The 20,989-nt window shown below is 50.4% G+C and overlaps 10 protein-coding genes across 10 annotated transcripts; 6 read left to right on the top strand and 4 right to left on the bottom strand.

The window, feature by feature from the left end:
• Positions 1-591: 591 nt before the first annotated feature.
• Positions 592-2,402, top strand: N7498_004801 (uncharacterized protein; the record flags this gene model as incomplete). The annotated part of the gene is made up of 2 exons (XM_058451863.1): positions 592-818; positions 878-2,402. 2 exons carry the CDS (start codon positions 592-594, stop codon positions 2,400-2,402), a joined length of 1,752 nt encoding a protein of 583 aa, XP_058308401.1.
• A 476-nt stretch (positions 2,403-2,878) lies between these two features.
• On the top strand, positions 2,879-6,212 carry N7498_004800 (uncharacterized protein; the record flags this gene model as incomplete). Its single annotated transcript, XM_058451862.1, has 8 exons — positions 2,879-2,991; positions 3,054-3,364; positions 3,432-3,599; positions 3,673-4,997; positions 5,053-5,135; positions 5,186-5,489; positions 5,543-5,722; positions 5,774-6,212. Exons 1-8 carry the CDS (start codon positions 2,931-2,933, stop codon positions 6,210-6,212), a joined length of 2,871 nt encoding a protein of 956 aa, XP_058308400.1. The 5' UTR covers positions 2,879-2,930.
• Positions 6,213-6,592: 380 nt separating this feature from the next.
• N7498_004799 (peptide chain release factor family protein) lies at positions 6,593-7,184 on the bottom strand (the record flags this gene model as incomplete). Its single annotated transcript, XM_058451861.1, has 2 exons — positions 6,593-6,937; positions 6,996-7,184. 2 exons carry the CDS (start codon positions 7,182-7,184, stop codon positions 6,593-6,595), a joined length of 534 nt encoding a protein of 177 aa, XP_058308399.1.
• A 956-nt stretch (positions 7,185-8,140) lies between these two features.
• On the top strand, positions 8,141-8,576 carry N7498_004798 (serine palmitoyltransferase small subunit family protein; the record flags this gene model as incomplete). Its single annotated transcript, XM_058451860.1, has 2 exons — positions 8,141-8,258; positions 8,332-8,576. 2 exons carry the CDS (start codon positions 8,141-8,143, stop codon positions 8,574-8,576), a joined length of 363 nt encoding a protein of 120 aa, XP_058308398.1.
• Positions 8,577-9,213: 637 nt separating this feature from the next.
• N7498_004797 (uncharacterized protein) lies at positions 9,214-9,631 on the bottom strand (the record flags this gene model as incomplete). Its single annotated transcript, XM_058451859.1, has 2 exons — positions 9,214-9,459; positions 9,578-9,631. 2 exons carry the CDS (start codon positions 9,629-9,631, stop codon positions 9,214-9,216), a joined length of 300 nt encoding a protein of 99 aa, XP_058308397.1.
• A 330-nt stretch (positions 9,632-9,961) lies between these two features.
• N7498_004796 (dodecenoyl-CoA isomerase) lies at positions 9,962-10,851 on the top strand (the record flags this gene model as incomplete). The annotated part of the gene is made up of 2 exons (XM_058451858.1): positions 9,962-10,152; positions 10,215-10,851. 2 exons carry the CDS (start codon positions 9,962-9,964, stop codon positions 10,849-10,851), a joined length of 828 nt encoding a protein of 275 aa, XP_058308396.1.
• Positions 10,852-11,112: 261 nt separating this feature from the next.
• Positions 11,113-12,452, bottom strand: cdc123 (cell proliferation protein CDC123; the record flags this gene model as incomplete). The annotated part of the gene is made up of 2 exons (XM_058451857.1): positions 11,113-12,274; positions 12,334-12,452. 2 exons carry the CDS (start codon positions 12,450-12,452, stop codon positions 11,113-11,115), a joined length of 1,281 nt encoding a protein of 426 aa, XP_058308395.1.
• A 195-nt stretch (positions 12,453-12,647) lies between these two features.
• On the top strand, positions 12,648-15,121 carry N7498_004794 (COG1/VPS51 family protein; the record flags this gene model as incomplete). The annotated part of the gene is made up of 3 exons (XM_058451856.1): positions 12,648-12,790; positions 12,849-13,018; positions 13,068-15,121. 3 exons carry the CDS (start codon positions 12,648-12,650, stop codon positions 15,119-15,121), a joined length of 2,367 nt encoding a protein of 788 aa, XP_058308394.1.
• Positions 15,122-15,917: 796 nt separating this feature from the next.
• On the bottom strand, positions 15,918-18,611 carry N7498_004793 (ankyrin repeat domain-containing protein; the record flags this gene model as incomplete). The annotated part of the gene is made up of 4 exons (XM_058451855.1): positions 15,918-17,965; positions 18,021-18,189; positions 18,240-18,539; positions 18,588-18,611. The coding sequence occupies 4 exons, from the start codon at positions 18,609-18,611 to the stop codon at positions 15,918-15,920; spliced, it is 2,541 nt and encodes an 846-aa protein (XP_058308393.1).
• A 923-nt stretch (positions 18,612-19,534) lies between these two features.
• Positions 19,535-20,578, top strand: N7498_004792 (ankyrin repeat-containing protein; the record flags this gene model as incomplete). The annotated part of the gene is made up of 1 exon (XM_058451854.1): positions 19,535-20,578. One exon carries the CDS (start codon positions 19,535-19,537, stop codon positions 20,576-20,578), a length of 1,044 nt encoding a protein of 347 aa, XP_058308392.1.
• Between the last annotated feature and the right edge of the window lie 411 nt (positions 20,579-20,989).

Here is a 20,989-nt window from a genome sequence, read left to right as displayed (position 1 = left end):
TACCACCGGATAAGTGGGCAAGGCGATCTCACCTTTGATCAAGGAGGCGGAATCAAGCTTTCACAACATGAGAAGATCTGGAGGAATATACTGTGCAGTCAGGGGCAAAGCTAGGACACTCGAACCGCTGCAGCAAAAGTATAATCGGGCGCCGGGTGTCAAAGCGGGACCCGCGCAAAGTAATGGATTGAACTGATGCGCAAGAGCTACAAGTCAGCAAGCACCAGCTGGTAGTGCTCCCGAATGTTCGATGGATCAGCGGACAAGTAGCAGGATCACAAGCTGGAGGGTTGCAGAAGAGTCGCTTGGAATCACGGGGAATGAGGTTATTCCAGCCTAAGTCACCTGATAGGGCCATCAATATATGCTCACCGCTCTGATGGGACAGCAGAAAAAAAGTCAAAAGCGGGGGGCGGTGAAGTGATGGAAAGTAAGTGCAGCCTCAATTCTGCAATGTTTTTCCCTTCCTCCCCTCCTGGCAAAAGCCAGGAAGGACACCCTACATTTGATACTCGACGTTTTTCGTGATTCATTCTCTTCATATATTCATTTGTTTCTGGCTTTCCACTCTTTTTTTTCGACACCGTCATCATGAAGTACGTTGTCGTCTCTGGAGGTGTCATCTCCGGCATCGGTAAGGGCGTAATTGCCTCGAGTACCGGCTTGCTGCTGAAGACACTTGGCGCTCGTGTGACTTCCATCAAAATCGACCCATATCTCAATGTCGACGCCGGCACTATGGCCCCGACTGAACATGGAGAAGTTTTTGTACTGAACGACGGCGGAGAAGCAGATCTTGACCTCGGAAACTATGAGCGGTGAGTCACGCTGAAAATTTTCCCTGGAACCTTGCAGAAAGCTGATGATTGGTATGTAGTTACCTTGGAGTTACTCTCGGAAGAGATAACAACATCACGACCGGCAAGATCTATTCTCACTGCATCACCAAAGAGAGACGCGGTGACTATCTCGGTCGTACCGTCCAAATCGTGCCACACTTGACCGACGCCATCCAGGACTGGATCGAGCGAGTCGCACGGACCCCCGTTGATGAATCCAACGAGCGACCCGATGTCTGTGTCATTGAACTTGGAGGTACTCTCGGTGACATTGAGAGCGCTCCTTTCGTCGAAGGTCTGCGTCAGCTCCGTCGCCGAGCTGGCAAGGACAACTTTGTCCAAATCCACGTCAGTCTTGTCCCCGTAATTGGGGATGAGCTGAAGACCAAGCCCACTCAACAGGCTATCCGTGACGCTCGCTCTGCTGGTATGAGCCCCGATCTGATTGCCTGTCGCTGTGAAAAGCCACTGGATCGGGCTACTTCCGACAAGATCGCTATGTTCTGTCAGGTGGAGCCTGAGCAGGTCATTGGCGTGCATAACGTTGCTTCCACCTACCACGTCCCGCTGCTTCTTGAGAAGCAGGGATTTTTGCACGTGCTGAGTGATCTTCTTAAGATTCAGAATGTGGAACTTCCTCAGTCTCTAGTGGCCAAGGGTCAGTCCACTTGGAAACAGTGGAAGGCTCTGACCACGTCCCAAGAGCACGTTTTCGACACCGTCGAGATTGCCTTGGTTGGAAAATATATCAGTCTCCATGACTCTTATCTTTCCGTGATCAAGTCACTCGAGCACGCCGCTATGGCTTCTCGCAAGAAACTAAATATCATCTGGGTTGACGCCTCGCACCTCGAGCATAGCGCTCGGGGTGAGAACCCCCAGGAATACCATGCCGCGTGGCATGCTCTTACCACCGCCCATGGGATTCTGGTGCCTGGCGGCTTTGGCACCAGAGGCACTGAGGGCATGATGCTCGCTGCGCAGTGGGCCCGTACGAAGAAGGTGCCCTACCTAGGAATTTGCCTGGGTATGCAGATTGCCGTCATCGAGTATGCCCGTCACGTCTGTGGCCTGGAGGGAGCCAACTCAGTCGAGCTGGATGAGCGGACTTCCCACCCTATGATCGTCTTCATGCCCGAGATTGATAAGGTCAACCTTGGAGGTACCATGAGACTGGGATCCCGCCCTACAATCTTCCAAGAGAACTCGGAGTGGTCTAAGCTTCGGGCCCTCTACGGCCTTGACCGCACTTCTGTCGACGAGCGTCACCGCCACCGCTATGAAGTGAACCCCGAATATATTGACCGCCTGCAGAAGGCTGGGTTGCACTTCATTGGCAAGGATGACAAGGGCGAGCGTATGGAGATTGTCGAGCTGAAGGACCACCCCTGGTTTGTGGGTGTTCAGTTCCACCCAGAGTATCTCTCCCGTGTCCTGGCACCTAGCAAGCCTTTCCTTGGCTTTGTTTCTGCTGCCGCTGGCGTCTTTGATGAGGTTATGAAGGCCTCTCAGGCACATGAGGCGGATAAGTTGGCCAACGGCGTTGACGGTATCATCATCTAAGCATCTGTACGGGATCGGCGGTTTCGTGAAGGAGTTCAATCAATTAAGCATGCACAAAAAACATATGATTTCTATAGAGCATTCAATCCATCATTGCATCACTACATCTTCAATTTTCTACAACCCTCCAACTACAAAATACAGGGGAACCAAGGGGATATTGCTAGTGGTCTGTCCTACCTGCTTTGACCACCGTCTATCGTCAAGAGACACCCTTAAAAATAGTAAGCAAATCTACCGTCGAACATACTTTGGCTCTTTCACCGTCATAAGCGGAATAGCGCACATGTGACGTACTAACCGTATAGGGAATAGCGTGTTGACGCAGTGGGCTGTCCGTATATCAGCGGCCCTCATTATTTATTATGATCTTTGAGCTCTGCTTTTACCCGCGCATTTTTTCCTGACTACCGTCCACCCTCCCTTCTTGGTGGTCTGCCCTGTTTCAGCAATCCACTCTCCATCCCCCATTGCACCATTGCTCTTCTTCCAACCGACCCCTCTATTGATACCCCACGTCCGGTGAAAATGGCGGAGGCTCTTGGAGCTCTGTTGGAGGCAAGCTTGGATCCGAGAAGGAACAAGGAAGGTGAGTGTGCAATGCTTCAGTTATGGCATCGTGGCCATCTCTGACCCTGTTTTCTTTCACAGCCGAGAATGCCCTTCGCCAGGAAGAACAGAAGCCTGGCTTCTCGCTACAGCTCCTTCACATCACGGCGTCGCAGTCCTCCCCTAACCACATTCGCCTCGCTAGCGCCCTCTGCTTCAAGAACTTCATCAAGCGCAACTGGACAAATGAGGATGGAAACTACAAGCTCCCGCTGGAGGAGGTTGCGACCATCAAGCGCGAGTTAATTACCTTGATGATTTCAATGCCTCCGAGTATCCAGGCTCAGCTGGGCGATGCTGTCAGTGTGATTGCTGACAGTGACTTCTGGGAGCGCTGGGATACTCTTGTGGATGTAAGTAGATAAAGCTCCGAGGCCTGTCGGTTGGTTGCCTTTGCTCACATTTATTTCTCTATTCCAGGATCTCGTTTCAAAGCTTTCGAATGACCCTGCCACCAACATCGGTGTGCTGCAGGTTGCACACTCCATTTTCAAGCGGTGGCGCCCGCTCTTCCAGTCCAACGAGCTGTACAAGGAGATCAACCATGTGCTCGAGAAGTTCGGCACTCCTTTCCTGAGTCTCTTTGAGGTAAGATCGGGTTTCTCCCCTTCTAGGGTATAATGCCGGTTGAGTATGTTCTAATTTCTGTCTCATCTTCTAGAACCTGGACGCCTACCTTGAGGCAAACAAGAACAACAAAGAGAACTTGACGCTAGGCTTCACTCAACTGAACCTCATGATCAAGCTGTTCTACGATCTCTCCTGCCACGACCTCCCGCCTATGTTCGAAGATAACATCTCTGCGATTGCTTCGATCTTGCTCAAATACCTCACATATGACAACCAACTTCTTCACACCGATGACGATACCGAGGCTGGGTTGTTGGAGTATGTGCGTGCTGGAATTTTCGAGGTCCTGACCCTGTACGTGCAGAAGTTCTTGGACGCATTTGGTCCCCTCGTTGGGCAGTTCATTCAGAGCTCGTGGGGATTCTTGACCACTATTGGCCAAGAGACAAAGTACGATATTTTGGTAAGCCGAGCTCTTCACTTCTTGACCTCGGTCGCCAGCATGCCCGAACATGCCGCTTCTTTCCAAGCGGACGAAACTTTGGGTCAGATCATTGAGAAGGTTATCCTTCCCAACGTGAGCTTGCGCGAATCGGACGAAGAACTGTTCGAGGACGAGCCGATTGAGTTCATCCGACGAGACCTGGAGGGCTCCGACAGCGAGACCAGGCGACGGGCTGCTACCGACTTCCTCCGACGACTGACGGAGAAGTTTGAGGAGTCCGTGACCAAGGTCACTTTGAAGTACACCGAGCATTATTTGGCTGAATATGCCAAGGACCCGACCTCAAACTGGAAGTCCAAGGACACTGCCACTTATCTTTTCTCCGCAATTGCGGCTAAGGGAGTGGCCACTTCGACACACGGTGTCACCTCCACGAACAACCTGGTCAGCATCACAGATTTCTTTTCGCAGAACCTTGCTTCGGATCTGGTCACCGATGCCGGCATCCACCCCATCCTTAAGGTCGATGCTATCAAGTATCTCTACAACTTCCGGAGCATCATTACCAAGGACCAATGGCAGGGTGTTCTTCCTGTTCTGGTGAACCACCTGGCTTCTTCCAACTATGTTGTCTACACGTACGCCGCAATTGCCCTGGAGCGGGCTCTCTTCCTCACTGATGCTCAAGGACAACCCGTCATTGCTCCTACTCAGATCACTCCGCTGGCCAAGGACCTGCTGGAACACATCTTCAAGTTGATCCAGAGCGATCCCGCTCCTCAGAAGGTGCAGGAGAATGAGTTCCTTATGCGATGCGTTATGCGTGTCCTGGTTGTCATTAAGGAAGGCGTGGTTTCCTTCGCGGATACTGTGCTGGAGCGCCTCATCACCATCACTCAGATCATCGCCACCAACCCCAGCAACCCGCGGTTCTACTACTTCCACTTTGAAGCCATGGGAGCTTTCATCAGGTAATTTCTCCTTTGAGCCTTCAAATGTATCTCGAACAAGGCTAATGTGTTGTAGATATGCCGCTCCTGCCAACCCCGACAAGCTTGAGCAAGCTCTGTACACGCCGTTCGCCAGCATTTTGCAAGGTGATGTGCAAGGTCAGTCAGATATCAAAAGACTTAATTTTACCTAGCTGACCGATTCCCAGAATTCATGCCTTATGTTTTCCAGCTGTTCGCGGCGCTTCTGGAGGCCAACCCCTCCGCAACTCTCCCTGGTTACTACCAGGAGCTGATTGCACCTATCCTGATGCCTGTCATGTGGGAGTCGCGCGGAAACACCCCTGCCCTTGTTCGGCTGCTTTCCTCGATCATCCCCCGAGGCTCTCAGTATATCCTTGAGCACAACCAGATTGAGCCTATTCTGGGTATCTTCCAGAAGTTGGTGTCGACCAAGGCTAATGAGGGCTACGCCTTTGATCTGTTGGAGACGGTCGTTTCAAACTTCCCTCCGTAAGTCTTTGATTCCTCAAGTGTTTCGATCATCTACTAACGACTTCGACTAGTGCTGCGTTGGAGCAGTATTTCGTCATGATCATGCAAATTATTCTGCAACGTCTGCAGAACTCCAAGACCGAGAACCTGTCGATCCGCTTCGTTCGGTTTTACCACTGCGTGACCGCCCACGATGACAAGGGCTACAGCCCCGACTTCATCATGGAGCAGACGGAGAAGGTGCAGCAAGGGTGAGTTACACCGAGTTCTCCACATTCGTCTATATGCTAAATACCTTCTAGCCTCTTCACTCCCGTCTACCTCAAGGTTATCCTGGAGGACACCCAGAAGCTCGCGCGGCCCCTTGACCGCAAGACGGCTGTGATCTCCCTCACCAAGACTCTGGCCAACTCCGACGCCTTCGCGACTCGGTATGCCAAGGGATGGGGCTTCACCTGCAACACACTGCTGAAGCTCCTCGAGCTTCCTCCCGCCGTTGCCCACAAGGATGACGTTGAGGTGGATGTTGAAGAAATGTCGTTCGGTGTCGGTTTCACTCCTCTGATCACCATCCGCGCCCAGCCCAGGGACCCATGGCCGGAGACCGGCAATGACTACAAGTCCTGGGTGGGTACTTATCTCAAGGAGGCGGACAAGCGCCACAACGGCCGGATCTCGCAGTTTGCGCAGGAGCGCCTGGATGACCAGGCCAAGGCGTTGCTGGGCAGCTACATCTCTTGAATTCGGTGGCAAGAGGACCCGGATGGCTAATTTGATGGAAAACAAAATGATTGAACGGTGACAGTTCGCAGTCACCTCTTCGAGGCAAAAGCTGCGATAGGGGCGGCATGTCTGCAATGAATGGATTTCTTGGATCCCATCTTGAAGGGCATATGGCCCCGAGTCTTGACAGGTGCCAATTGGAAATTCCCAACAAAAGATTCCGTCTAGTAGAACAGCGAGTAGTTGTATTCTTCAAGAAGTAGTGCTATTCTCCAAAAGAGGCTGGTTCAAATAGCTCGAAAGATGGCCTAAAATGCAATATCTTTTGTTCCTCAAACGCCGAAACGCAAACCCAATGCATCGATATGTACTGTACAGATGGCGGAGAGCATCGCCAACTACGCTCCCGGCGAGCCTTTAGACACCTCCTTCACCCCTTCCTTGTTATCTTCACCTGGAACTCGTTCTTTAACTTCTTCAGTCTCCCTCTCATCCCCCTCCTCCCCCTTCTCCAAGGCCCGATACTTCCTCTTGGCCTTCTTAACCTTACTAGCCTTCTTCTTCCTCACGGCCTCTGCCTTGAGCGCAACCCGACTCTGATCCCCCTTCTCCCGCGCCTCAACCCGATCCGCTAAAAGCGAGCGCGCGATCTTCTCGTTCTGCGAGCGCGAGCGCGTCGCCTGGCACTTGATGACAATGCCGGAGGGTTTGTGGATGATTTGACAGGCGGAGTTGGTTTTATTCTGTTCGTATTAGTATTTCTGATCGGGACTTATCGTCGGGTTTGGGAGGAGACCGTACGATCTTCTGCCCGCCGGGGCCGGTGCCCTTCAGGTAGGATACAGTTAGGTCGGCATCGTCGATCTTGAGGCGCGCGGGGAGCGGTTTCGCTGGGAGAGAGGGTGTATGGGTGAATGTTCGAGAGGGTGCGAGGGTGAATAATGGGATTGGGGGTTTCAGGGGCCCCAAACAGGGGCGCAGGCGTAGCATTGCGTTGGTGCGGCGGAGTTGGAGATGGGATACTTTGTGAATGACTTCGATAAGAGATAAGGGTGGTCGATGCTTAGCATTCGATTAGCGGGTTTGTGAGGGGGTTTGGGGATCCATAATTATTAACTAGTAATTTGAGCGATTCTTGTAGTTATAGTTATGTCTATGACCTATGTTAATGAATAAAGGTAGTGATGCTCTTCATGACAAGGTGGCCGGGTATTGGCTGGATAAAATTCTACAGTATGGAAAGCACTTTCGAGTCGAGTTGGGACAGAAGGCACACGACCAGTTAATTGATTCTGTACTATTTATGCAAAAATTTACCTCGGGACTTCGGGACCGATAACACTATGACGATCAAATTCACGATTCTTGATGACTCGATCATAAAAAGATCTAAAACGGCGACCCGCGGGTGGAAATTGTGCACAGAGTTGTGCCTGTGGCGACGCAGGGGCCATCGCGTCCCTTTTTTTTGACTTCTCCGGGTTGTTCAACTCTATCCTTAACCTCTCTACGATCCTTATTCTTCCATTTTTATTCTCATTCATCCTCTTTCTCCTGTCCTGGAGATCGGTCACTCTTCACCCCCTTGAAGTTCCATCTAGCGGAAATCCCCCTTTCCCCACGATTGCCGTATCCAGCACTCACCGAACCCGCTCAACCTCTAGCCATCAATCTCCAAGCAATATGATTGTATAGAGACTCGTCTTCAGACTACGCCGTTCTTCCTATCTCCGCTACCCGGAGTTCAGTTGGATCAATACCGAAGCCAACCCACTTAGTCGCGCTTATCGGCTCGACGAGACACCGGCGTTGCCAAGCCTCCGTGACAGCGTCTGACAATTCAGGAGAAGTCAATCTTACACAACACGAGGGCCGCAACGAACAAAGGCGGACCACAAAAGTCTCGAGGAGGAATCCATTCCCAACAGCCAGACGAACCTGCAGTTATGACTCTCTTCCTCTGGATTCTGACCAGTCTTGTCCGCTGGGTGAGATTGAAGATCTACCAGTACGAAGTGACTTTCGCCATCTACATGCTCACCCCGACGGAAAAGTTCATCTTCAGTACGTGACTCCTGGACCCTTACTCTCCCGATTTTCGACACCCTGGACCAGACCGTTAACCCCCTTCTTCTAGACTTCATAATCCTCACTCTCATCACCATGATCGCGACCGGAATTTACATCTACCTCCCCGATCACCTCCGCTCCATCTACGCCCACATGTACTACTACGCCGTTGGCGAGCGCCCCTTCATCTCCTCTCGCCTAACCTCCATGAGCTCTGTGTTTGGGGAAACGGCCACACAATCTCTGGGGGTAGTCTACGAGACAGCCAAGAACACAGCCGCGACAACGACGCACAGACTCGCGGAGCTGTGAGTTCCATGTGAATAAGTTGAGGAGTTGGGGAGAATAGAGCCCATTACCGGGGCCGACGAGCCGCCTTCTAGTTTCATGAAACCGGATCGCCGCCCTCGTTTCATGTCTACTGGCGCATCTTGGGCGTTTCTTTGAATTTGGTTGTCGAGAGCCAGAGTCGTACATCTTTGGGGAGGGGGGTGTACATAACGTTGCACTTCGGTGTTTCTGTTTCAGCAGCGCTGCTTTTACCTATTCGTATGGCTTGCATGATTCATTTCTGTTCGCAGAGTTGTATCTTCAATTGATACCATTCTTATGTCGGTGACATGATTGGTAGAGTTGCTTGATATTTGGCAAATAATTTTTAATCAACGGGAAATGTATAATACACGAGTCTGGAAATGAGAGACAAGAAATAATAATATCCAAATCATGAAAACCCCATCCTATAACTCCAAATATGCCCAGAGCAGAGTGTCGTACAGTGAATCCTTCCGGCGTGTAACCCGATATCAATGGAGATGTTCCTCGAGGTGCAAGAAGAGAAAATGGAGCCAAGGCCCCCAAGATCGTTCTCCACGCCATACCCCTCTTAGCGACTTTCCATCCGCATCCTTTTTTTCTGCTCCTCAACGTATCATATAATGCATAGCTCTCATTGCTCACTGTTCGCCTGAGCCTGAACCTGGGCCTGGGCTTGAGCTTGCGCCGCCTCGCGCTCCCGCCGCATATTATCCGCCATGCGCATGCGGGCCAGCTCCTTATCGATTTCCTCCTTGTCGAGCGGGATTTTGTGCGATTGCTCTTCGGTGGGCCAGAAGCCCTTCACTTTGAAGCGGTCGTCGAGGTTCGTACCGAAGTAGTACATCCAGCCGATTGGGAAGAGAATGTACATGCCGAACTAAAGCGTAGGTTAGCGGCGGATCTATCGGATTGGCATATAGCCATGGCGATTGGGATTTCCAAAGGAGAAGCGACCGAGAAGGGCGCTTGGTTGAAGGCGAGTTTGTTTGGCGTACCTTGAAGACTTCCAGGTTGCCGCCCTGGAGTTTGCGGATGATGGACGACATCATGGCAGGTTTGTTTTATCCCAGTGGATAATGACTGGACAGGATATTCAATTAGGCTGCTTCCTTGAGCTCGAGATCTGCCTGTGTACAAGACAACTGATCATGCAACTGGAATCGTCAAATTGTCTGATATCCAGTTACGGGGGCCGATTATTCATCAAGCCAAACAGTGCAAACACCACGGATCACCTGATCTTCCGTGGGCCTCGGCTCCCCCGCAGAAAAGCGGCCGACTCGGCATCGGCGTGAGAGTATATGTTTGGTCCTCCACCGGTCCTAGACTGCTTATCCTTCCAATTGATCCCCCAAAAAAATATTAAATCAGCCACCAAAATGTCGAACGAGCAGCTCGTCACCCTCACCTTTCAAGATCGCGTTGCGATCGTCACGCTCAACCGGCCCGATAAGCTGAATGCCCTCAACCAGGACCTTTACTATCTTCTCGCCGAGCGGCTGCGAGAGATTGAGCGACGCGATGATATCTACATCACCGTTCTCACTGGAACCGGTCGGTTCTTCTCCGCGTATGTCTATCCGCCATGATCCGACAGACAATCCAACAAAGCTAACAATATCTTTTAAACAGCGGCGCAGATGTCACTAGCTCCCGTCCTAGTGGAGACTTGAACTCGAGTGTACGCCGCGATCTAGTCCGCAGCTTCGTGTCCAACAACGTCGACGTAACTCGCACCTTCTACAACCACAGCAAGATCCTAGTCGTCGCCCTGAACGGACCCGCCGTCGGCCTCTCCGCAGCCCTAATCGCGCACGCCGACTTCATCTACGCCGCCCCGCACGCCTTCCTCCTCACTCCATTCTCATCTCTGGGTCTTGTTGCCGAAGGCGGTGCCAGCCGCGCATTCGTCGAAAGACTGGGAATTGCCAAGGCCAACGAGGCGCTGATCATGAGCAAGCGGATTACCTGTGACGAGCTTGTTGCTACTGGATTCGTGAACAAGATTATTACTGCGGCTTCGGGCGATAAGAATGACTCCGCGGGCTTCTTGAAGAATGTTCTTGCTGAGGTTGATGAACGCCTTGGTACTCATCTTAACCAGTCGAGTCTGCTGAAGATCAAGGAGCTGGTTCGTCGGCCCGAGCGGGAGATTCTGGATCGTCAGAATGGCATCGAGGCGTTTATGGGCCTTGAGCGCTTCCTCATGGGAGTGCCGCAGGAGGAGTTCCGTAAGTTGGCTTCTGGAGAGAAGAAGCATAAGCTGTGAGCCCGATTCGGTGAAGGGCAGATATCTACTTTAGGGGCTTTCTGTATATAGTGGAGATTTAGACTCTGGATAATTCCTATTGAATCTGCAGGATTTCTGCATTTATGTCCTCGGCCGGATAATATCATGGACCTATGAATTTGAAGACTTGTGCATGCAGTAGTTGATTTGAGAGCTCTATTCTCCAGAAATGCGCTTTTAAATCGTTATACATGGCCCCGCAACGCCAAGCAGCTGAACGCCTCAATCCCAATGAACACTCTACTCAGAGTCACTGGCCTGCTGATCCTCACGCATCTGCTGCTGCAGAATATCCTGCCACTTGCCCATAAATTCACTCATTCCAGCAGGCCCAGCCAGCGAAGCATCAACAAGTTCCCTCGGCACCTTATGAGCCGAGTACTGTGGGGTGTTGAAAGAATACGCCTCAGGATCATTCTTCTTAATTAGACGGAACTCAGGCAAGAAGGGAGCCATGTCATCATCGCCCTCTGCGGCAGGATCCTCAGCCTCGTCTTCCGACGATTCCGAGCCCTCGTCACCCTCGGTTTCTTCAGTTTCTTCGGTCTCCGCAGAGCCGGGGATCATAATACTCCCATCCCGCAAAGAAATCCGCACAAAGCCTCCATTCAAATCATCGTCGCCTTCTTCCTCAAACCCAATGGGATCCTTCATGCGCAAGATCTCCAACCAGCTAAAGAGCAACGGGTCTGTCCGCTGCGCCCAAGGGTTGATATCAACCAACCAGACCCGCTGGTGCGGCGCGGGGACATAAACATCGAACGTGAAGTTCGGATCCGGGAATGAATCCCGCAACTTCTCGTCAAAGAATGACTGGATGCGAGAGCGCAACATATCACGCATATCAAAGAGGAAGTCGAAATGGTTCTGGTCGCGCTGACACATGCACAGAAGCTTGCGGTTACGCACGAAGCACCTGAACTCAAGAGACGGGTTGAAATTGGCGTATTTGCGGAGGACCAGGTGGTACGGCACTTCGGGAAGTACGCTCTCAGCTTCAGAGTGGCCGTTGGTGGGGTCAGGAACGCAGTCGTCGAACGGGTGGTCTAGGTCGTGGGTGATGAAGTCGCTGCTTTTGAGGAGGAGATAGATGTCGTTAGGTGTTTGGCATTGTGTGTCGTTTGTGGCGGACATGAAGGTTGCGTCTTTGGGGGCGCTCCAGTTTAGTTTTGGTGTGACTTTGCCGAATTCGGTGATTGTGTTCTTGATCTGGGTATGTATTTCTGGCCATTCTGTTGAGGGGTCTTGTTCCTCTTCGCCAGAGTCGGAGAAGGTATCATAGTCATCATCGTCTGTTGGGCGTGCGGCTTCTGGCGGGAGGACTATGCCGTCGGCGCGAAGATAGTTGACAAATGAGGCTGGCAGAGGGATGACGCGAGATTTCGGGGCAAGTGTGCGGTAGCTAGATAGTAAGTTTAGTTAAATCTGGCCGAAGATATGGTTAAATGTCCAACGACATACCGAGCGTGCCAATCATGGTATGAGCAGTGCAAGATGTGAGAATATGTGACGGGCGGGAAAGGGAGCCGGTCCGGTAAATTGTTGGCAGACGATTCCGCCGGAGGAGCCTCTGAATCCATAAAGGGCATCTTTGTATAACAATAGTTTAATAGAAAAGAACGAGTTGAATGGAGGGCAATCGCGGGGATGATTTTCTTTCTGAGTCACCTGCTGATAACGATAGCTTAATCAGCACACCGCCTCAGGACTCAGGCACCGATGCTGATTTGGTCTCAACGCGGCTTCGAGCTTCTCCCCAGTATCGTCCATTCAGCATGGCCCCTGAGGCCCCGGATCCCCAGAGCCTGAAGTCATGGCACGATGCATTCCAGTACCCGATTCCCACGGTCCGCCGCGTGGAGCAGGAATTGCGTCGGGATATCGCGAGCAATAAGGAGAAGCTCCGAGCTCTCGTGGGGTAAGTAATCCGCGTCGGACGATCCTGCAGGCCTGCTAACGTTGTTGTGTGCTTCTAGGACCCGATATCGAGAGCTAGTTGGAACGGCCGAGACAATTGTTTCTATGAACAAAGATATTCAGGATGTGGAGTCTATTCTGACGGATGTTGGACGCCGATGCAACCCGCGACTGGTGGAGAAGAAGCTCCAACATGCGCGACAGATTAAGAGTGATGCTGCAGACAAGGGTATGGTTCTTGTGGCCCTTGGGATTGTCAATTGTTAACATCGTGGCAGACGCTGACAAGCACACTTTTGGCGCGCAACTTGCCCTCCTCCATCGCTGCACTACAACTATCGCAAGACTGCTGCGGAAGCGAGCGTCGCTGTTGCTCGTGGCAAAAATTATGGTTGTCTCACGGTTGTTGCATAATACCCTTTCAAAACACGAGAGTATCCCGCCGTTCCTCAAAGACCTCCACAATCAATTCGTATCTCTACACCAAGCCCTGTTAAAACGGATTGATAAACGCCTGGCATCCATCAACGCCACAGAAGATAGTATCATCGAGTCTCTGGCAGCGTACTGCCTCGCCACAATTTCTTCATCAGACGACGCTATTCACCATTTCCGCAAGGTGCGCCTGGATATTATCGTCAACCAGCTGTCTCTGTCGCGCGAGAACATTCCTAAGAGTCTGCGAATTTTCATTTTCACATTGCAGACCTCAAAGGTGCTGCGATCACGTCAGTTCTCTGACCTTCTCTCGAAACTAAAATCAAGGCCCATCCTCTCCGACCCGGAGATTCGCAGTCTGGACGGGCTGGAAATTGAAGTTCTTGGTCGTTGGGCCGCTCCCGATGTCAAGAATTTCACGCCGTGGATTACGCTGAGTGAATTGAGCCGATCTGAGGGTGTGGAATCAATCAAGGAGTGGTCCTTGCAAGCCTTTGAGAAGTTCACAGAGGGCTGCCAGACAAGTCTTGCTCACAGCGATGACTTCACCGAACTTTTGTCTTTGCGTGCTGATACCGTGGAGCTGTGGTTATCATATTGGGGCTCGACCATTACACACGATTCTGTCGATGTTCTCGAACGCCTTCGTAACATCTTCAATGGCCATCTGAAACGAGTCCTGACCGCGCAAGTACAAACAATCGACGAAGTGGCAGGCCAGATCTCATCCTCTATTTCTGCCTGGGAAGCTACAGAACACGAGCCCATAGGCTCCCTCTGGGACCCAGATCTCATCAACGCAGACTTCTCGAACGGGGCCGGGGCATTCAAACAGACCGTCGCAGACCGACTCCTTGGTCGCGATCACGATGTGTCCACAGTACTCCAGAAATACAAGACCTGGCTTGCATCTATTCAGGAGGTCAACGAGTCTATCGACTCCCTGCGTCGTCTCAAATGGACCGACATCCTTGTCGGGGCCGAAGTCGAGGACGAAGACATCGATATCAACCCACAACTCAACGAAGATGACCCTCGCTCCCTATCGGATGCCCTTCACTCCGCCGTGCGACAGGCGCTTGATAGTCTAAAATCATCAGTGAACGATGTCTTCAAGACGTTTGGATCCTCTCATGCAAGCCAAAAGGCCGTGTTCCTGCTCAGAGTTATCAGGCTTGTGCGTCGGGACATTCCCACGGACTTCCTCGGCAACGATTTTACATTCTCGAGCGAAGTGGTACCCGAACTGCAGAAGCTACTTGCCGCGGAAATTGTGGCCCAGAATGGCTCCCTATCCCTCATCCCGTCTTCCAAGTTTCACCCTGAGACGGGCAAGCCCAGAGTCGTGCCTGGTAGGTCGCTCTGGGAACACGAACCGCCTGTACCGGTGCAGCCATCTCCAGGTACATTCAAATACCTGCGTCGCCTGACAGCTACGATGGATGAGAGCGGGTCAGATCTCTGGGATCCATCGACCGTGAAAGTATTGAAGGAAGTACTGCAGAATCATCTAGAGAGTGCACTCGGCTCCACACTCGAGGAACTCGAAGCCTGGAACCCTGAAGACAAAGACACGAAGCCCAAGACCAAGGGCGAGAAACCCGCTCAAAATGGCGAGAAGAACCACGACGACTCTACAGAGGCCGAGGCCGCCGCAGAATCCTCCAACACCCCGCCTCACACCGAAATCCTCCGAGACTGGAAAGTGCAGCTCTTCTTCGACACAATGTACCTATCAAACATGCTAGGCGACGCGACCCAGCTGGCTGGTGTCGCAAAACGCGTGCAGAAGAGTGCAAATCCTAACGCGGAGGCTGTCAAGGCAGTGCAGAAGCTCGCGCAGGAGTATTGGAAGCGTACAGAGATGCTTTTTGGATTGTTGGCTGAGCGATAAGTTTAGGCATAGATGTATTTGAGAATATAGCGTTACATGCATAGCATAGAGTGAACCTGGTTCCAAATTTTCCAAGTGACTTTGGTTTTCATTTATTTTCAAGAAAAAATTCTAACTCCCAAGAAGTTCGGGCTTAAGCCTGATGTGTAAATATATACCGAAAGAGGGTGTCGGACAACATTGAAGAACGTCACTCAGGGTATCAACGGGCAGCCCACTTTTTTTAAGGCGCATGCAGCTCTATTTTGCTTTGTCTCTCTCTTTCCACCCTGTTCTTTGTCAAGCCAGCTCGTGAATTGCATCTTTAAAGCTGATAGTGTAAGATCGGTGTCGTTTAGGGTCGCAGACGATGATGAAATCATGAGAGACCCCAGAACTCCCAGGCAGCATGTACCACCAAGTCAAAAGGTCTTGGGTGGAACCTGTTGGTTGTTGAGTGTCTCTCTCTGAGTCCACTCAAAAATATAGTCGAGGCGCAGCTAGTGAGCCGGATTTGACTTCAACATAGAATGACAGTGCCCTTGAGGTACAGCCCGTGATTTAAAACCACAAAGGTCATTCGAATACCATTTCCATGCAACCCCAGGTCTTCATCATTTATTAGGGCTTAACTTTGAACTTCGCACATAAATGAACTAGTTACTTATAAAGAATCATTCTCAAATTGTCCTCTAGAATACGCTAAAAAATTGTATTAGTAAAGAGAAGAAGAAGAAGAAGAAGAGAAGAAGCTACAATCTATTAGAAAGCTAGAGGGATGTCGGAGCAATTACCCCGACCGTTATTTCTCTGAGATCTATTCGTGTCCCTCTCGTTTTCTTTTTGCCGGGTTAATTGATATACCAGCCTCTTCAGACTTGGTATCGTCAATCACATCACAATCCACTGCATCTATGTCGGCTCCGTGATCTATCAACAGTTCCAAAACCCCAACATGGCTATTCTCAGCTGCGAGGTGAAGGGCCGTACTCCCTCGACAGTCTTTCATATCAACCGGAGCACCAGAGTCCAAGAGCAATTGGACGATATTCTCTTGTCCGTCTGCCACTGCCCAGTGCAATGGGGCCATTCCCTGTTTGTCGATTACTGTAGGGAGAGCTCCCGAGGACAGTAGTTGCTTCACAGCTTCATTCCCGTCCCAAATGACTCCATGCCCTTCCCAGACTGCCCAGTGCATAGCTGTCCACCCTTCTTCGTCCTGAGTGTTTAGATTGACTTCATCTTTTGTGATAATTTGAACAAGTTTCCGGAGCCCCAAGTGAGAAGCTATCATCAGCGATGTGAGATCATCAGGGAACCTCCAAACTTTAGCGATACTGATCCAGTACAGCTGAAACCAGGTCTGGAAATTTTTCGTACGAGGGTCGACTAGCCGAAGTGCATTTTGCAGGAGGTCTGGTCCGGCTGCAGTATCCGCAAGTCGAACATGAGCTCCCCAATGATTTGACGCATAGTCTAAAAGTTCGTGTTCGTGTTCGTGTGGGTGGAGATTCGTAATTGAGTAAACGTCCGTTTCATCATGGGAGACTCGAGGAAACTGTATTGCCATGAAGTCATCAAATGCGAGGTACCAGATGCAAATTTGGGCAAGCTCAAGGTGTGCCTGAGGAAGTTCCAGGCGATGTTCCCAAGAGAAAGGAGAGGATCGCTCGAAATTTGAAGGACAGAGAAGAAATTCTTTTGCCGTTTGATGAACAAGATAAACTCTTCCATGGATTATGCGCACAAATGGTCCGCAGACCCCTTTGATCCTCCTGGACATATTGGGTTGCCATCTTGGCTGGACATCCACTCGTGATCTATCAGAAGGACGGATACTAAGAGCCATGTTGAGCTCAGTGAGGCTGAGAGGTCTTTGACTCGCAACTATAATTGAGAGCAGCTTCACAAGGTTTTTTGGGTCCGGGCTTCGGTCAAGAATACTTTCGTAAACTTGGTTCAGCTCCCGGGGCAATGTGGACAGTGTCAAAATAAGACCCTCGTCGGAGGCATCAGAGCTTTTCTCGATAAGATCGAGAATGAGCGATACCCAGAGAAATGTGCGATCGGCTTTTTTCGTTAGTTCACACTCTATCCTCCGCTTGGTGTCGTCGGAACATAATGTCGATGCTTGAATTTTGTTCAATCTGAATCTTATCAGTTTAGCGACGTCCTCCTTTGTGAATTCCACCAAGTCTTCTGCTCGGATTCGAATATTGTGAAAGGACCGGAAGCTATCCTCAATCGATTTGTTTCCTCGGCTAGTCATTAAAACCTTGAGAGCAGATATATCTGATCGGCTTTTATTCGTCACGTAGGATGTAATACGTTCAATGAACTGTCGCCCGGAGGACTCGTCACACTCATCAAGACCATCGACGACACATATTAAATTTCCAGCAAATGGATCTTCGCAGACTGCTTGGAAGATAGTCCAAAGGCTTTGGAATCCTCTGGTTATCCGAGTATTGTTTGTCTTGAAACGATTTTCTGCATGATGGATAAGTTTTGAGTTCGAACAGAATATTTGATGAAGCAGCCCAGCGAGAATCGCACTTCCATCATTTTGGGATTCTAGCTTTTCGTCGCAGAAAAAATAGCACACGGTAGTCGGCGATGACCATCCGGATATTTTCTTTTTTAAACCGTCAATCAGAAAAGTCGAGAGGACTGTCTTTCCACTTCCAGCATCCCCAGAGACCCAGAGGGCGCTGGAACCTTCTTCGTGAAGCCAGCCTTTGTATTTGGGATTCTGAAGAAACCATGTACATGTCCCTTCGACAGGAGTATCAATTGTCTCCTTGTATTCCTCGTAGTCGGTGCGGTGTAGACAGGCTAGGATTTTCTGATGGAGCTCAGGTAATTCTACACGCCAGCTCAGTACCTTGAAGGCAATGTGGTGCGAGTCATCTTGACGTACCCTGCCCATGTTTGACCGCGCTTTCTACCATCCCCTGCAGAGCTTCCCATACCGGGCGATATCTTTGACTGTTTATGGCAGAATATTTACACATATCCCGATGATTTGCGCCAATTGGTATCGCCGATTCATTTGGTAGATTCAGCCTTGCAGAGTCGATATCCACTATCTTGATAGGTTTGTTAGCAATCTAAAAGAAGAGAAGCATGATACCCTTACCAGAGAGTTCATCGCTTCCATTGTTTCCGTCTCATAGAAAGTACGAATATCAAGACCCTCGGCGCGTTCAATAAACTGAGTAGATATATCCCAGAGTGCATCGGAGTTCGAGCTTAGAAGGGTAACAAGACCGCTATTGGTGCCTGTGCCTAACTGAGCTGCTCGCGCTGCGGAAGCAACAATTGATCCCCAGGACGCAATCCGTGACCCTCTATGAGGTGTTCCCAAAAATATAACTCCGAAAACATTACGAAGCAAGGCACCGTGGGCTGAAGAGCGTTCATGTGCTAGAATAAGGGCCTGCGACTCATTTAGCTCAGAATGAAATCTGTGATCAGCTGAGCTCACTTTCTTAACCACCAAGCCCCCCATGCTGTGGCATACGAAAATAATCGGGCGCGCTCTTTCCTGTATTACTTCTTAGCACTTACTCCAGTTTCAGGGATGATTCCACGATAAAGGCTGAATTACGGCAGCACACTTGCGTTCCATAGATATTCTGAAAAGAAGATCAGTCGCAAAGTCGCTGATACCTGCGACTGATTTACTGAACAGAACAGAGGAATTGTATCCAAATGTCATGATCCGAGCGTTAGGAAGTTGAGCAGGTAGAAAATCGGCTAGCCAGACCTTCCCATTGGAATGTTGCCAAGTTTTGAACGGGTGTCCACCTAAGCCGTGGACAGCAACAACACTTGGTATTTCCTTAGCTTGAATATGCCCACTTTGTGATGCGTACATACTCAACTTGATGGCGATTTTTCTCCAATGGGCTGCTCAGGGTGAACAGACCATACTGTTCCTCGGAAAGCTGAAATGCTTGCAGTGTTAGTGGTTGAAAGCAGTTTCCGTTATGGCCAAACTTGTCAAAGTTCTCCTTACATCCTCGTCGCATTTCTTAGCTCGCCCCTCCGAATATTCGCCAGCCAAGAACTTTAACCGGCGCAAAGCCATAGTATGTATAGTGAATTTCTCGTGTTCAGGAGTAGTTAGGCGAGTATACTTTAATGAAAATTTTGAGGGAAAGCGGAGGACGTCCTTCAAGTAGTCGTTCCTGTTGAAATGGGTGAATGCGAATCTTGTTGGATGCTAGTTAGAAAGGGGGGAGGTTTCGGGGTGCTGAGGGAAGACACGGAACATCAATTACGACGATTCCCCGTTTGGCTTAGCCTGGGCCTTTTGCGTGCAGGCACAGCCTCGTTAGGCAACAACTCAAAATCATGCCTATAAATTCTAAGCACTCCTATACATAGTAGAATTATCATTTCTGACACTGTTGGATATAATTCTTCGAGATGACCCCGAGGGTCAAAGAAACACACAGACGTCCACGATACCGACTGAACAAGGGAAATACCGCTCTTCACCTTGCTGCCATCAGAGGCAATCACTCAATCGTCCGCTCCTTGCTCGCCCTCGGAACTAGCATTGAGCTCAAAAGCCGTGGGGGAAATACGGCACTGGTCCTGGCGGTAAAACATCGACATCAGCGAATTGCGCACATATTGTTGGAGGAAGGTGCTAAGCCAGACGCCAGGGACTCAGCGGGATATACATGCATGCACCGCGCCATTAAAACCGGGCTAGGCATATCCATGGTGTCTCTACTACTCCAGCACGGGGCCGATATTCTCGCCCAGGGCCCTGAGGGCCAGACTCCCCTCCACATAGCTACGGGCCAGAGAGATGTGGTAACACTACTACTACAGCATGGCGCTGACATCTTTGCCAAAGATGACGGACACCGAACCCCTTTTGATAATGCATTGCAGCAGAACGACTATGAAATGTTTGAGGAGTTAGTCAAGAAAGCAAAAGAGCTTTCTCGCAACACATCGGACCCTATATATCAGATATGTGGAGTCGACCTGTTCCGGAATCTACAGCGCAACATTCAATCCGGCAACAATGCCCGATTGCCGGAAGTTGTTGACGAGCATTATAGGCCATGGAGAAGGCTCCATGTGATTCCTACCCTACATGCCGTCATTCTTGCGGGTAATGCCGAGCTGGCCAGGGCAATAATACGCGAATCGTGGGTCGACGTCAATGTGACAAACATAAATGAACAAACGGCGCTGCATCTTGCTGCTGCTGAAGGCCAGCATAGCTGTCTACTCGTGCTTCTAGATCATGGAGCAAATATTAACGCGCAAGACATGTTCGATGAGACCCCTTTGTATCTAGCGGCCGTTTATGGAGCGCGTAGGTGCTTTCGTACTCTTCTAGAGTATAAGGCGGATGTGAGTGTCCTTCGTTCATCAAGTGAAACACCATGGTCTTTACCCGAAAGGAAAATCAGTAAAGACTTCCTACGTCTTGCTGGGGTGGATGTTTAGGTAGCATGTTAGACCTTCTCTTCCATGAGGATATGCCCAGCTGATAGCAGTCTGGGTGTAGTGTCAGGCAAGATGGAGTTCAAGAGTAAAATCGAGGAGAATCAAAACGTGAAACTCTTAAGCTAGTTTGCCCGCTTATTGGGCTGCTTCCCTGAAGTGACTCAACGAGGGGCGAGGATCATGTACTTACAGTATTGGCGATCATGGGCATTCGGTCAACGTCTAGGTGCAAACTTCCTGGCCAATATGTGGGAAATAAATCAAAGTCTACAAACTATCAGCCGTTAAAGGCCATCATATCCATGTCTTTATCGGAAACCTCGGATCACGCGCCTTAATTGATAAAAATGAGTCGATGGCCACACATTCATTCTATGCTTCAGCACTTGGTCTTAGGCCCCGTCGGGAAAG

This window comes from Penicillium cinerascens (genome assembly GCF_028974065.1).
Source record: "Penicillium cinerascens strain IBT 15544 chromosome Unknown contig_5_segment0_segment0, whole genome shotgun sequence".
Lineage (NCBI taxonomy): Eukaryota > Fungi > Ascomycota > Eurotiomycetes > Eurotiales > Aspergillaceae > Penicillium > Penicillium cinerascens.
This window is presented reverse-complemented; position numbering and strand designations above follow the sequence as displayed.